The following is a 16,518-nucleotide window of genomic DNA, read 5'->3' as shown; positions in this document are numbered from 1 at the left end:
AAACCAAAAATTCTTATTTAAAGGGAATTTAAAAATCAAAGCCTTCCCAAAGACCACAGCACTGGTTATCAAGAAAATGTATCAGTCTTCTGGAATACAGTATATTTTTTCCATCACAAGTCACTACCATAAAAGTGCTGGATATGTGATGGCTTACAAGATCAGTTAGAAATTTTATGGGTACTCTAGAGTGCTAACAGTAAGGGTATTTTATGCTGTTATAAAGATAGCTTTGAGAAAAAAAAGATTACATCAGAATAAACACACACTGGGGGTGGGGACCAAACCCACAGCAACAATACAACTTTCAAACACACTGTTTAAGTCTCACAATATCCAATATCACATTTGGGTCTTTGCTTGCCCAAACTTCAGCATCAGCAGCCTGGCTACTGTCAGCTTCCCATTTTGATTACACACTATGAGCTCCAAGGGGAAAAAAGGATAGATATATATAAAAATATCATTGGAAGTGGTGTAGGAACAAGCTGGAATAAAAGGCAGTTCTGTTATTTTCCTAAAGTATGGCGTCCCACTGCATTTTATACTTTCTCATGATAATGGCAACCCTACTGCATCCTTTCAGGATATAAAGGGAGCTTACAAGAAAGATGGAGAGACACTTTTTACCAAGGTCTGTAGTGATAGGACAAGGGGCAGTAGTTTTAAACTGAGAGTAGATTTAGATAGGACATAAGGAAGAAATTCTTTATGATGAGGGTGGTGAGACATGGGAACAGGTTGCCCAGAGAAGCTGTGGACGCTCCATCATTGAAGTGTTCAAGGCCAGGTTGGAAGGGGCTCTGAGCAACCTGGTCTACTGGAAGGTGTCCCTGCCCATGGCAGGAGGCTTGGACTGGATGATCTTTAAAGGCCCCTTCCTGCCCAAACCATTCTATGATTCAGACACAAAAATCTTTTAATGAGATTTTATGTAGCTGTTAGATAAACCATACAAATAAAAGAACGAATCAGTAACTGGCTTTAAATATTCTCTTTCAGAAGCACCCTATGGCTTTCACAGACTTGTGTTCCACAAGATGTGTCAGATCTCTCATTAAAGTTTCTCACAGTTCTGATTTTAAATCTACAGCTGACAGGCAACTCTGCAGAAGTTGGCCAAACTGAAATTAATTTCAGCCACTGAAACACTTCTCCAAAAAAAACCTTCCCACTGCTATGCCACTGACATCCCAATCATGAACTCTGACAGTATGATCCCCAGCCAGCTCCTGTTGCTGTCAAAGCCAGTGACAAGGCAACCTGAGTAAAGTTTTGCTTTTTACTTCTTTTTTTCTTCTTTCCACCCTGCAGTTTCTGGTATTTTTTCTTACTCATTTTATAATTTACTCTCTGCTGCATCACCCTGTTCTAGCACAAACATTTTCTTCTTAGAGCAACAATCCTTCTACAGCAATAACTTGCCTAAAAAAAAGGGAAATAAAAACAAAAATAGTCCACCCATGACACAGTTGAAAGCCAGGAGCCTTGGTTCTGTCAGCAGAGAACTGGTCCATCTGGAAGGCGCCCTGGATCCAGCTGGCATTTTTAGATTGGGCAAGTCAATGGTGCACTCTCCAAGAAATGACTCACCACACATTATTAATAATAATTATGTCTAAGTTTACAGACCAGTAAGAATGGGTTAAGTAATAGGAAAATGAACAATTGAAAAGTGTGAAAAACAATGTACACTTTTCCTCCCAAACTATTTCAAGTAGTGAGAAACTCATTGCATTCTAACAGTAACCATCTCAAACACCAGCTTCTCAAACTGGCTCCAGTACAATTAGCAAGATACTTTGTAAAGGAAATTAAACAGCATAGCAGAAATCCTGCCCAGCAGTCTGCCCTGAAGCATTAAGGATGCAAACCACGCATGCCTCGCTTTCCTGCTCCAGGCTCTCATAATTTTCTAGAGTGCATTCTAGTGCTTACGACTGTGTATGACAGAACACAATTTAAAAAATTAAAAGTTTGACAATTTTCACTTCCCTAAAGCAAATCATTTCCACACATACCCTCATAATTCTACAGTTGTATCCTGTAAATGGTAAGTTATCATTACCAGCCATCTGGAAAAAAAAGCCATTCAGTGATACATTCCTCACTGCAAGTATATTAAAATGACTCTAGAAGAAGCATCCGATCACGTCTTCTCCAATATTATCAGAAATACTTGTCTTAAATTTGGTCACAAACTTAATAAATGCTGAAATAGTGGATATGCTTTTACTCCCTCACTTCTATGAGTAGGAACCGCCAGACTCCTCCCTCCATAGCAAGACAAGACATGAAATAGGAAGTATTAGAGTAAAATCCCTACCACCTACAGGTATTTGCTACTACCTTGTAAGGACAGAAGAGGTCAAAATGTTTCACCTGGGAAGTTACACTAAGCAGAAAGTGATGTTTTATGCTACTTGCTATTTCCTCCAATCTGAGTACAGGTCAGCAGCCTGGATGTGAGAGGTGACGCCTGCAGTAATGTCTTCACCAGCAAAGGTGAAAAATTGCTATTAAATTAATACGCATAGAAAAACAAAGATCTTGGAGGGCACAGGGGAGTGTACTTTACAAAAAGCAGACCACATTTTCCTAAGTCATGACTCAGACACTTTTCCATGTATAGATTTACACCTCTTCCTCTGTTGCTTCCCTTAAGTTAATTTTATAACATCTATTTGGAAAAACATTCAAGGTGAGTCACAAAACATCAAATTACAAAATCTTCTAAAACAAAGCCATGCCAAAAGTCTCCAGAGGACAAAAAGATCATACCTCATTTAGATTTAGTTCAAATCCAAAGCACCAAATAAGCAGTAAAAGTACCACCGGGTCAACACCATATTTATAGGTTTTTCCCTTAAAAACCTCCACTAGATAATTAGCTCACAAAAATACATTTGAAGCTGAAGATTCTGTTGCTTATCTTAGTAAGAATTCTTTTTACAAAGTCATTGCCCGCCCACCTGCCCACCCACCCCCCAAAAAAAAAAAAATCTGTATTTGAAATTTGTAAAAGTCTCCTTCCTTCAGTATTAGGACCCCATGTTACTACAAAAGCTTCAGCTCCTCCTGCAGATTTTTTTCAGCACTCTTCCAGCCAAGAAGGGGAGTATGATCATAGCTCCAGGTTACAAATTCATGAGTTACAAAAACAAGAAAGTATCTGAAAGCCTTTTTGGGTTTAAACCAAAGGAAAACTCCTTCCACACTCTAAAAAAAAAAATTTAAAAATTGCAAAAATGCTTTGATAGATGGCCTACAATTTGGCACATATCTAATTCAGAATGACAATTAGTAGCTCTGCAAACTTGGCAAGAATCTGGCTTTGAAATAAATTTACAGAAACTTAAAAGCATCATTTGGAGCAGGCACAAAGTGTGCCCTTCATCTTTAAAAACAGGCATGATGCAATAGTCTGAATGGTCCCAGGTCGGGATCTTGCAAAAACCACAAAATATGCTTAGCATTAAAACAGGGACAAGTGTTCCTATCTGACTTCATGCTGTCAGGACGGTCCATACTAATTATGACATTAATAAAGTTAATTTACTTCTTAGTGTGGACACTTCAGCCAATACAAGAAACTGAATTGATCATTAAAAAGCACAGATGGAAATCCTTATGCAATGGATTTTTACAAAAGCCAGTCAAAACCACAAATGCTCAAAGGCACCCTACAATCTCAGTCAGATAGTTTTAAAGGAGAAAATTGCTTTATTAGCTTAACTATGTTCTAAAAGTTAGAAGAGTGAGTCCTTTAAACATCCATTTGTAACCTGAATTTAGAAGGTTTTAAGCATATCTTACTGAGACCATGATTTCCACCTGCATGGCTTGCAATACTTCCAATCACAGAAAAACAAGGTTTGAAAGGACCTTCGAAGGTCACTTACTCCAAACTGGTCAGAGCAAGACTAACCTCAAAGTCAAATCAGGTCACTAAAGGCATTGTCCAGCTATATTTTCAAAGTCTTCAAAGGATGGAGATAAAACAGCCACCCTGGGCACCTTTTCTGGTATTCAATTCTCACAGCAATTTTTCCCCATTATATTCCATAAAAATAACTGTTGTCCTTACTTGCAGCCATTGATTTATATTGTTTCACTGTGCCTCCAAGAAGAGTATGGCTTTAGCCTCCTAACCACACTCAGCACTCTAGTTTGCTGGCATCCCCCTTGAATTTGAGGGGAAAGATATGCAAAACCAGACACAGTATTTTAGAGACAGCATCACAAGTGCGAGGTAGTGGAAAACAACCACTCCCCACACCCTGCTAGCTACTTGCTGCCTGTGCCACCCAGCAGACAGCGAGGTTGTTCCCTCCTAGATGCTGGATTATGCATTTGCCTTTCTGGAACCCCAGGAGGTTCCTGTTGGCCCATTCCACCAGTTCTACTGCAGGACACCAAGCATCCGCCCCCTCAATTCACTGTGAGTTTTTTCAGGTACCTGAAGATAATCTCAAGGACTTGAAGAAACCAGGCTTGCATGAGTGCCCGCATAGGCCTATCCTCCACCTTCATTCCCAATAATTCTTCCCCTGTACACCCACTTGGTTGAAATATGCCAGAAGAGTAGTGTCTCAAAATAAAAAGCTGTACAATATTTTTTTTGCAGAGTCAGCACTGAAGCTCCCAAATCACAGTCCTCCCTGAGGAAAAGGCTTCACTGCCCCAACACTCCTTTTAACCTGATGGTTGGCTAATCACCAAATATGCGGCTTGGAAGCAGATACAGCATGTGCTGTGTCTTGCACAGCTAATTGATAGTAACACAGACCGATCGGTATTTGAAGAATTTGGGGAGGGAGCAGAAGCATTATGGGAGGTTATGAAAAGCTGACTGGGGCAAGGGATAGTGGTTGCTGCGGTCAGGAGACAGAGCACCCAAATGCAAGTTTGTAGAAAGCTAACCCACACCTCCACCATTCTTAACACATTTGTTTGAAGTAGCAGTTTGGATTCCAGAAACACAAAGGAAATCCTTTTGACTGTCCCCATGCATTTCACAACTACCAGGCACAGCCCTGGTGACCCAACTACACAAAAAGTAAAATCAAGAGTAGAGAAAAATCAGCAATATAACCCCAGCTTTTTAAAAAACATGGGTCAGGACCTGCCAGCTCAATCACTGCTCACAACTGCAAAAGCGTGATACAGCAGCATACATGAAGATCCAGCAACTCTGTCTTGATAGGAAATCAGCATGGTCTTCTTGCTGCGTGGAGACGGCAGGCAGTGTCTTACTCTACTGACAGCACACCTCACGTTTTATAAACAGCTTTATTGTATCTGCTGTTCATCATGCCAGATGCTTCCTGTTGCTAGTTATCTACCAGGGCAGGTTTTCTTCTACTACCTACACATTAGAAGCCATTTACATTACAATCCATACAGATGTATTATGATTCTCTCTCAGTAAGGATGCAGCACTAAGACTGAAAAAGCCAACCCTCGTCCCACAAAATAAGCACCTAGCAAGAAGATGAACACATGAAAATCAGAAGAAACAATATTACAGACTCTCAGTTGTGCTTTTACTTGAGAAAAACCACACTGTTGATTCACATGCAGCCCTACAGCACGTACAGCTACAGGCAATGCCTTCAAGCTCTCCTCAAGCTGCAAAGGGTTGCATCTGAGATGGTTTCTAATTTCACCACTTGCCTGTGCCACATCCTTACACAGGTACTGGTGTGCAATAAAAGCAGATCCTGTTATACTTAGGCTTCTCATTAAAGCAATAGATTAACATTTTCACATAAACTACCGCCTTCCATTTCACAGACAAACTCTCCTTCCCAGTGCTGAAGGACGAGGTACATTTTCGGTACCATGCGTAGTTTAGGTCAGGCAAACAAAGCACCATATTTGATTTTCAAGAGCAAAACAGCACTCTTTATAATAGTTTATGCTTAATAAAAGGATTTTATTCTGCTCTTCGCACTCTTCTGAGAGATCTGCTGTCTCCTTATCTACCACACCTGTGACAGTATGGGATTAACGTATTTGCTTTTGTCCTTATGGCTACAGAAGACTTACTCCCCTCAGCACTTCCACTGCCCCAGTTTCAGAACGGCATCTCATTTCACCTGGCTTCAGAACAGCACTAACTCAGATAAACACAAAAAGAAGCGTTGTTTGGGACACTGAGGTTTCAAACAAACAGCCCACGGCCAACTCTTCAGATAGCCACCTGAAACTGCTGATATTCCCGGGCAGCTTGCAAATCTAGTTAAATTTGTGAAGTCATGTAACTAAACTCTGAACAAGAGAATATTCTTCACTTAACCACTTAGGAAACAAACCAGATAGACTCTGCTTTTCAGGAACACTTGCTTTAGTCATACAGTTTCTTACACCTAATCCAACAATCTGAGGATGAAGGAGTGACCCTGCATGCTCTCTCCCTACTCATTCCCATACCGCTGCCTCTTCCCTTGTGCTGGTCTCGCAGTCATGCTGCTCCAGGGTGTGCCGATTTAGTTTGCTGCCAAATCAGCCAGCTGGTTCTCTTCCAGTTGGATTCAACTCTGGCCAGTGTCTTGAGCTAGCTCATCCCATGGACACATGATCACTAAATCTGCCAAAAGGGAAGATTAAAGAATGCACTGATATCGCGTCATCCAGGGGACTGACCATATCAAGAAGCGATGGATCTAGCACTTCCATTGGCAATTTCTTCTAGTAGTTAATAACTTCCCCAATAGAAACATTCAGATGCTAAAATGAGTACAAACAGCAGTATAATTTACCTTAAGTTTTAGGCAGGCTTATTCTAGTTAATTGTGCATTTACTGATTTATGACAGTACTAAATAAGCTAAACTCCAAAAAAGCAGTTAAGTGATGTGAATGTTAAACTCCAGCTCAGCTGCAGAAAATCAGGATATAGGAGGACAGAGGTACAGTTTTCTTTTTTTTTAAATATTGTTCTTGGTCTTCTCAAAACATGCACATTACTGCAGACAACCAAAACCAAAATCCACAGAAATACAAAAAGCACCTCAGTTACAAGTTCTAGCTGCTTAGGAACTATTTTCTCTTTAAAGGTATTATTAAACCAATAAAAAAAAAAAGAATGCAAGTTAGAGGCATGGTTTGAAAAGGTAATTTGGATGGCTTAAAACAGATGGGGGAGGATGACAAGGAGTTTAAAAAAATCTTTTTTAAGATAAGAAACAAGAAATAATGCTTTATCTAGATCATTAACTCTTAGGGAGAGCAATTAATATAGACACTCAGAAGTAGTTGATGAAATTTCATCTTGGATCTAGTGCAAAGTAACTGCCGGCTAAAATGTAAAACAGAAACACTCTCCCTTCCCTGGCTCCTGAAATACGGTCCCATCCACTCTCTTGCACAGGAGCTAATGACTGTGCAGTCAGAGTATGGCCTTTCAGCTTGCTGACATGATGTCAACGCCAGCACAAGAGTTTCTTCCGCACCAGCCAGCTTATCGGCTCACACTGAGGACTCACAACCACTAGAGCCATGGCAAGCCAGGAAGAGGCATCACAAAGCTCTGGTCCTTTTTGGCAGCAGCCTAAAGTTATCTTTGCTGAAGCACAGCGTGAAACACAGGATGACTTGAGGAGAAGAAAGGTTACATGCAAAGCAGCATTAAAACAAACCCTTTTATAACTAAAGATATAAATTCAGAGTTAAGGGATGTGATTCTCCTTTACTGGAGAGTAAAAACTTCATGAAACTGACAGTTTCATTTCTTCAAGCAGCAAAGATGGAGACTTTTCTCCTCCCAGTCCCAAAGATGCATTGAGTGGAAACAACTTGAACCATTCTGAGAAGTTTACTTATTTTTCTGCTTTTGTATTCTTCCTGAAAAACAGAAACAAGGTAACTTGGAAAAAACAAAAAGATACCTACATGGAATTAAGGTAAACTGGTATGTTTCCAATAAATTCACAACTGAACCAAAGAGCTAAAATTGGAAGACAATTTCTATCAGGCACTACTTTGATGACTGCTGTAAACATGCTGCAGCCGACAGTGCTGTAAGCAGCATCCTCATCCTCCTCCAGCTTTCATTCACTCTTTTTGCAACCATGAGCTTAGTCTCTGTTTCTGGAGACCCAGCCTGGCTGAAAGCTAATCCAGGAAAACAGGAAAGTTTCAGAAGACTCGGCTCATACAAGGGAAGAGGATAATACTCACTAGCCAGAGGTATGTAAAGGATGAGACTTTATTTCAGCACTAGCTCAAAAAGCTCAAGCTACATATACAGTCAAGACTAAGACTGACCACTTAGTAATTTTATCCAAGAGGCAGAAACTGATGACTTAAGAGTCTTCCTTAAATGGTAAGTCAGGCAAGTTTCCAGGAACTCGGGCAAAACTTCCTTCTTAATTTAAAACTAAAATAAAAGTCATTAATAACTCTAATCCACAAAAATCTATTTACAGCAGCTGAGACTCGGCTGCTGCAGAAGCAAAATAAGAAAGAAAAAAGATTACCTAGTACTAATTAATTCCAAAGCCATTTATGTATTCCTCTACTGTCAAGAAGTATCATGTTCATGGTGATTTAGGTACTGTTAAGAAAACAGCATGACCTTAAGCCATTTAAATAATTTAAAATAATATTTTATCGGTGGAAGCAAGAAGTTGATAAAATTCTAATTTCTTAAACAATAATGTCAAATTTAAACTCAAAGTTTACAATCACGATGCTCTTCAGCACTATGGCACACAAGCAGACAGATCTCCACTTCCTTCTCCAGACTTCAGTGGAGCCCCAGCCGCAACCCTCTCCTCTAACACCACAAGTCAGTACTCTCCAAATTATGGAAATTAAAGGAAAATGGTTCACTTTTTCAAATAATTTAAAATATTTTATTCTAATTTATTCCAATGAAAGCAATCATGCCTAATACCTTGAGCATGTTATAGGCAATACATATTCCTTTAAGAAAAGTTAGCTTAATATGCTGAATGACCTCATAATGTATTCTCTCCAGTGTACATCACCCCAAAAGTGGAAAGATTTAACTCATTCAGCAGACACATATGGCGACTTCTTCAGTCTGATTTAAGACTCTGGCAGTGGCAGGTCTTGAATTTTTCAGGAAATGCAGATATACTGTTCAAAAATATGTACAACGCTTCATTTTCTTCATTCAAGATTTCTGAAAAAGCAACGTTTCACATTGATTTTATATAAAGGAAGTCAATTCTGCATATGGCTAGAGCAGCAAAACACGATCCCACCCAAAAATACTTGTTGGCTTTAGTCAGAGAAAGTAAACAACATTATTCAAATGAATTGAAGTTTACACTAAAAAACACAGAATAATTTCGGGTGGGAGGAACCTGCAGAGGCCATCTAGGCAAACATCCTGCTCAAAGCAAGGCTAGCATCAAAATGAAATCTTTGGTATGCTTTTATTTAAAATAGCAAGGGATCATTCTAGGAAAGAGGCAACTTAACAGGCAGTTTTAGTACTTCAGCCCTGCTAACAACCAGTGTGACAGGACCGCTGAGGGTGATGCACAAGCAGGGTTACACTTGCACCATTGGAGTGACAAAGTTACGAAGTAACAAAGTAAAACTATTTCTCATCACTACATGTCCAAGCAGATAAGGGACAGCAAAAGCACAGGCATCTCCTTCACAGGGAGCAGGGCACATACTAGATCATTAGCAAATGCACAATTCAGAGTATAAGAGAAGAGCAATGCTCGTGGAAAGGAAGTGTGTCAGGGAATAAAAGGTTGAACATAAAATAATTTAACTACATTACAAAATAGAGGAAGCCAGTTTTAAAAAAAGAAAATATTCAGAAGGAGCAGAAGAGAAGGGCTGAACCCCTGAGTGGGCCAGAGACACATTTTAAGTGCCCAGGTGGTAATCACAGGCTGGACTAGCCACTAGAAATCACTACAGCCCAGACCCACTAGCAACAAATTTCACCTGATTGACTTACCCACTTCTGTGAAGACGACCTAAGTCACTTCAAGCACTTTCATCACTGTTCTTTCCTAACAAATCATTTTTATGAAACCAGGCTGGGGAAATACTGGACCAGCTGTCATATGTGACAGCATCTCCAAGGAAGCAAAACGGATGGGAAGAGCAGAGCTATGACAGCCAGAGCAGGATAGGCTGGGCAGCCACCTCGCTTAGCCCCAGACAGTACAGGGTGTCAGGCTCCCCATTTCCTGTGTTTATGCAACAAAAATCCCCTAAGAGGCCAAAAACAACTACCACAGGCAGACAATAGGGTGAAGAAGGCCAGTGAAGGTGAAGATACTTCAAAGGGAAGATCCTACCTAGCTGAAACAAAAACTCTAAGAACTGTTAAGAAAACAAAAGAAACCAAGACAGCAAATATAATTATACCCCTGCACAAAGTCAAGTCTTGATTAACACATACACAGCCCTGAATAACTCTCCGCAACAAGATGAAAGTGCTATCAGAATTAAAACAAGCATCCAGTAAAGATGACCAGCACCTGGAATGGCTGGCACACAAGGAAAGTAGGCATAGAGGGACTTCTCAGTCTGAAGCCACCAAAAAATCATCCACCCTTTCTCAAAAATACAAGGCAGTCAGGCAGAACCAACAGCAGCTTCAGGGAAAAAGGACATATTTCCCTCACACACCCCCATTCATGCTAAACAGGGACCCTCGCTGCCACAGGTACCTGTGGAGGGCAAGAGCCACATTCCTCTTTGTCCCCCTTTGTACAAGGTCCCTGATGGTCCATCCCTATCTATAACAAGCACCCAGTGAAACCACAAACACCTTTGAGCAAGTCCGTAATTTACTAATTGCCAGACTACAGGTTTTTATTAAAAAAAAAAAAAACAAAAGGACTTCGCATAACAGACCTGCTTTCCATATCCTTTTCCTCCCTACCTGCCTCACAGACAGGACTCTCAGCACAGCAGCTCTTACATTCTTGGAGAAACAAAAAAGGCAAGAGTTAAGCTGACAGAACCTCTAACACCTTTTGATGGGCTTTCTCCTCTACCTTGACCCAAACCCAGTGTACATTAACTATTCCCAGTTACTGTAGTCTGGTTTCCCAGTAGGTTAGGCACCTCTCTTCCAGAGGTGAAATTTCCATCATCTTCCCGTATAGTTTTGTCTAGAAGAAAAGAAAATTATAATAAGAAAGCCCTTTACTCAACACTGACAGTACAAGTACAGTTGGTCTGTCAACATTAGGCTCATCAAGTACGCTCGTACAGAAGGGTTGCAATAACGTGTACTTCTAAGTCATCTTATTCTTCAGCAGTTTACTGTGGATAATGTTTAACTGTACCTTGCTTCTTACATATTTTTTGCGAAAAATACTAGCTCAAGGACTGTTGATCTATCCTACTCCTTTGTTGTTTTTTAGTTGTTTGTTTCTAAAATTAGTGGAGATCAAACCTTGAAGTAATGTTTTAATCAGTTCTTGTAATACTACTAGTGAATACTGAAACAGTCTGTCACTGTCCTCGTGACAATATGTTAAAAGGATTCAGTCTGCTTACAAAAACCTTCCAATTTTTTCTTGCCCAGCATGTTGCCAATATGAAGGTGAAGAAAGCAAAAGGCTTCACACAAGTTTAATGTTCGAAGAACTCACCAAATAGTTTCTGTAGACCAAATATTTTTACATGTATTTGTACTCATTCTGTTAGCAATGAAGTAGTATGACTGACTTCTTAAAGTATGCCAAAGCTATAAAATGTTCAAAGGTGAAATGCAGCAAGTTCAAGTGCACTAACTTGTGGGAACCACAAATCAAAGCTTGCACAGATTTTTGGAAATTAGAAAAAAAAAGGGGGGGGGGGGGGAAGCAGGAAACACATATAGCTGAGAAGATACTGACAGAAATCCAGTAGATTTCAGTACACCACTGTGGCACTTCATCAACTGTTGCTGGACATTTCGTTCTTAGTTGTGAAGCCATACAAAAATTAGTTGGATGTTGCAGATTTAGCTCAACCTTCCTGTTAACATGCAAGTTGTTTAGTTGAATGATTTCTCAACTATAATTAGGAAAATTATCTGTTATTCAGCCATAGAAGCAAACCAGATAGATGTTACAATGCACCAATACATGGAACTCTACCTCCCTCTAACCCTCCAAGCAGATATCAACTCAAGATAGCAAAAAGATAATTAAATCAAAGTTCTTCCCCCAAACACATTTTTTTCCTTTAAATAATCTATTTCTCTATCTCTTTGTAGAGCTATATATTGAATACACATGATTAATCTAGTATAGAGGGCAAAGAATTATAATGATAGAGCTTAAGCATGGAACTGGGCATTACCAGTAATTTCACGTCTAGCATTTGTCACCTCTAATAACGTCCCTGTCCCCATCTTTCAAGCACCTGAATGACACCTGCTCTTGCAACATTAGTTTCCAGCTACTGCAAGAACATAAAAGAACCTGTTCCAAGGCATTTTGTATTTCTGCCTTTTGGTTCCTCCAGAGCCATACTGCCCCATTCTTACGTCTCCATAAATCCCAGAAACCCTTGACTGAGTTTGTCAGACAGACACCTCAACGGTCCCTTCCAAGCCACCTCTTATATGTAAGATCTCTTTCAGAAGCTGACATAAAAGACAAACAATCTCTTATCAAGAGCTAGCTCTACCATGATGTCATTAATAAAATAATCAAATAATGACTTCTCAAGGTAAACATGAGGCCATCGCTCACACATACAAGGCATTCAGTTAGTCCTCTTTCACCTCTTATTTTTCAAGTGGAATGCTGTACATTCCTCCCCATTTTCTGTCACAAGAGATTAGCACTTGAAAATATGAATAAAGGACAACACCTTCATTAGAATAACTGTATAAAAGGCTCTGGGATCATCCGGCAATCATTTATAGAGGTTTGCCAGCATTCTGACAGAAACAGTTCCATAACTGCCCATGAATACAAACTGTTATGGTTTTAAGAACCCATGCAATAACAATGCTTGACATGGAGTGTATGCACCCACTCAATTCAGTCGCCTCTGCAGCAGTAATAATATGCTCACTACTGTAGTCAGAAGAGGCAGAAAAAGAAGCCACACTTAATAAAAGGTAAGAAAAAAATACATAAGACAAGGTCACATAGTAATCATTAGTCATAAACTGGACTGTATTTTAGTAAGTTTTATGCAGTATTCCTAACTGCATACTAATAATTTTAATAGCCTTCAGACCTACCGTATGTAAATCCTTAGGTATTTCACACTTCAGCATTACACAGTCCAAGTTCAAAATGTTTAATTAACATACTAAACCTTTACGCTATGGGAACTACCATCACAGGCCACCACACTGACCTGGGTAGACATTGCTCACCTGCAAGTAAGACAATACAGCCCAAAGAGAAAGAAACAGTAATTCTTAACTATTCTGAACAATAACAGGAAGCATCAAAAAGTGAGTTCTTTAGAGTTTGGTTTGTATCCGATCCTAAAATACCAATTTCACTTTATATTTTCATGCTTCATTTTAAGTGTGCATTGAGCATATAAGACAACTTCCCTTAAAATGAAAGCACTGAAATCACATCTTTATAATTAGGAAGAATGTGTAACGCTTTACTAACTACATGTTTGATCTGCAGACCGTGCACTTCTTCCCTCGTTTTATGCACGAGGAGGAGGAAGCAAAGCTGTACAAAACCCAGGTATGTTTCCAGTTAAAAAGCTTAAACCGTGCTGATCAAACGTGGCCCGTTTGCACACAGCAGCCTAAATACACACGTGCCTCTTCACACAACACACGAAAGCCACCGTTGCACGCTCCCTCGCAGAAGTACGTTAAGCAGCTGCTGTTATACAGCGAAGCAAGAGATGCAACATGAGTGGAGGTAACCGAGACAGACAAAATGGTCAGTGAACGATTTCAGACCACAGCGGGGGAATGCTGAATAAGGGAAGAGAGCTCTGAAGAGCGGCGTTTAAGTCACACTTTCATACTTCCCGATACAGACGCTCTTACAACAAAAATTAGACCCAGTGCAACTGACTGAGCGTAAAGCTGAACTGGCACGTTAGGGAAACAGGAATACTTCGAACCGTTGTACGCTTGCTTTTTTAAAACCAACACTTTGGTGGAGAAATGGGTGAAGGTGCAGCTCAAACTGAACTTAGGTTAAAAAAATTAAAAAAAAAAAAAAAGAAAACTCCAAAAGGGCTGGATTTAATCAGGACAACTTTTACTCCTCACCCAGCCACTCCAAGCAAGCTCCCTCCAACCAGCACTGGATCAGGGCTCGCTATACGGCTTTAAACCTCGCTCTCCCCGCCGAAAACCTGGCAGCCCCCCAGGACCGGCCGGGCAGGAGGGGCGGCCCCCGCCTCCCCCCGTCCCGCCGAGGAGGCGGCGTTTACCCGGGCACCTGCGGGCACCTGCGGGCACCTGCCGCCCCCCGCCTCCTGCGAGGGCACCGGGCACCTGCAACGCCCCTTCCCCGGGGAGATTTCGGGAGCTGCCCTGAGGCGGCGGCGCCTCCTGGGCACCCCAGCTTCGCGCCCTCCCCCTCAGACAAAGGGCAGGAACGGGAAGAAGGTGCCGGTCCCGCCGCCCCCCCCCGCCCAGCCGCGGCAGCCCGTCCCCGCCGCGCTCACCCATGCTGCGCCCCCCCCCGCCCGGGCGGGCTCGGCGGAGCGGCTCCGGGTCCCGCCGACGCACTCAAGCCGGGCACGGCGGCTCCATCCGTGCCGCTACGGGTGTGAAAGAGGCTGCTCCGAGCCGCCGGCGGCCCGGGGCAAAGGCAACCGCAGCCCCGACCCGTGCCCTCGCTACCCGCCGCCGCGCCTCGCCTCGCCTCGCCTCGCCTCAGGCGAGCTCCGGCACCGGCGGCACCGCCCCCGCCCCGCCCGCGGCGGGGGTCGGCAAATCCCGCGAGAGCCGCGCGCCACCGCCCCCACGCCGCGCCGCCGTTGCCAGGCGGGGTGACGTCACCGCCCCGCCCCGCGTGAGGAAGGTGCAGCGGGGCCGCCGCCCTCAGCGCCTGCTGGCCGGCATTCCTCCGCCTCCGCCTCGGCCTCCTCCTCCTCCTCCTCCTCCTCCTCCTCCGCCGGCGGGAGGAGCCCGCTGCCCCGCCGCCGCCCCGCGTCCCCCCGCCCCGGGCGGGTGTGCCGCCCCGCCTCCCGCTCGCCCCGCTGCCTCCTGAGGCGACGCCCCCCTCCCCCTTCCCGCCGCAGAGGGGCGATGCCCCCTCCCACGCGGGAAGGAGCTGCCTCATGGCTCTGCGGCCCTTCAGCACAGCCCTCGGGCTGCCCCAAGCATCCAGGGGCTTCCCCGCCTCCGCCCCCGGCAGCCTCCCGGCTCTACCCCTCACCCGAAAACACCCGCCCTGGGCTCGTTTCGGGAAACCCCTTTCCGGCGGAGAGATCTCCGAGATTTGGGGTCGGTTTGGCTGCAGGGGCCAGGCCGTGCCTGGGGAGGAAAGCAGGCATGTCCCTGTGGCCTTCGAGGCTGCTGAACTCGTGTGCGTTTGTGGGCTTGTGCGATGCATTTGGAGGGTACATAGCGGAGCGGAGCGGTATTTTTTGTTGTTTTATTTTTTTTTTACTTAAGATGCGCTTTAAAAAGGAGGAAAGTGTTCAAAGCTGTGTCAGGCTACCACTGTTCAGTTTTTTGTGGGAAACTCAGGAATGAGTGAATACGACTACTTAGAACTAAACTGATTTAAAGAAAAAACTGACCCTGAGGCCAAAAGAACAAGTAAACATAGTCTCATTTTGATGAAAATAGGGGAATATAACACAGCAGGGTTCTCTGAAATGAAAATATTCCATCCTCCCTGCTGCAGACATCCTTTTATGAGCGGTTCAAAATGAGCCATTTCAGCCACACTCGGGACAAAATTAGCCTGAAAAGAATGTCAAGTATTTCCAGGAGTCAGTTTTTGTTTAGCATCTTTCTCATGGCATATAAACAGAAAATGAGTCAGATAAAGAGTACCAAAGACAAAATGTGAAGTCTGAGGGTATAAACAAGCATATAGCACATTGTCGTATGATATTTTATCTCCCTCGCAGTACTTTGAGACAGACTGTGTTTCCATTTCTTCCAACAGCAGAACCGGAAACATACAAGTGATAGTCAGAATTTCCTTGAAGCAGGTATAGCATTTAATGCTGATAAATGGCCCCATGATGCTCCCCTTAAAAGGAGAATTTGTTTTTTTTATAAAAATATAACCTCTCCAGACTTACAGTAGTTAACAGCAAGAGGAGATTTGGGACAGAAAGGAAACATCATCCTTAGAGTCTGAAGTCATGGCCAACAAAAATTAAGAAAATAACTTCCATGAGGACAAATTATCCTCATCTGTCTTCTCTATAGTTTTTTTCTATTTCCTCTGAAGAGCTACATGCTAAAAAAAGGTTAAGGGATGAGAGGAATTATGGATTTGGTCTGATATAACAATTTTTACCTTTTTAAACCCTGCCCCACAGGGCTAAGTATGCACGAACGAGAGGTGAGAAATAAAATATTCATAGTGCATGTCTTTACAGAGAGTTGAAGGAG

The 16,518-nt window shown here is 42.5% G+C and overlaps 1 protein-coding gene across 1 annotated transcript in view; it reads right to left on the bottom strand.

The window, feature by feature from the left end:
* The window catches only part of CD2AP (CD2 associated protein), an 84,960-nt gene extending 70,104 nt beyond the window's left edge, over positions 1–14,856 (bottom strand). The window contains exon 1 of the mRNA XM_075086669.1: positions 14,607–14,856. Coding sequence (XP_074942770.1) covers positions 14,607–14,610 — 4 coding nt within the window. The 5' untranslated portion in view covers positions 14,611–14,856. The remainder of the gene's footprint in view (positions 1–14,606) is intronic.
* Positions 14,857–16,518: the final 1,662 nt, after the last annotated feature.

The sequence above is a fragment of the Phalacrocorax aristotelis genome, chromosome 3 (genome assembly GCF_949628215.1).
Source record: "Phalacrocorax aristotelis chromosome 3, bGulAri2.1, whole genome shotgun sequence".
NCBI classification, from domain to species: Eukaryota; Metazoa; Chordata; class Aves; order Suliformes; family Phalacrocoracidae; genus Phalacrocorax; species Phalacrocorax aristotelis.
This window is presented reverse-complemented; position numbering and strand designations above follow the sequence as displayed.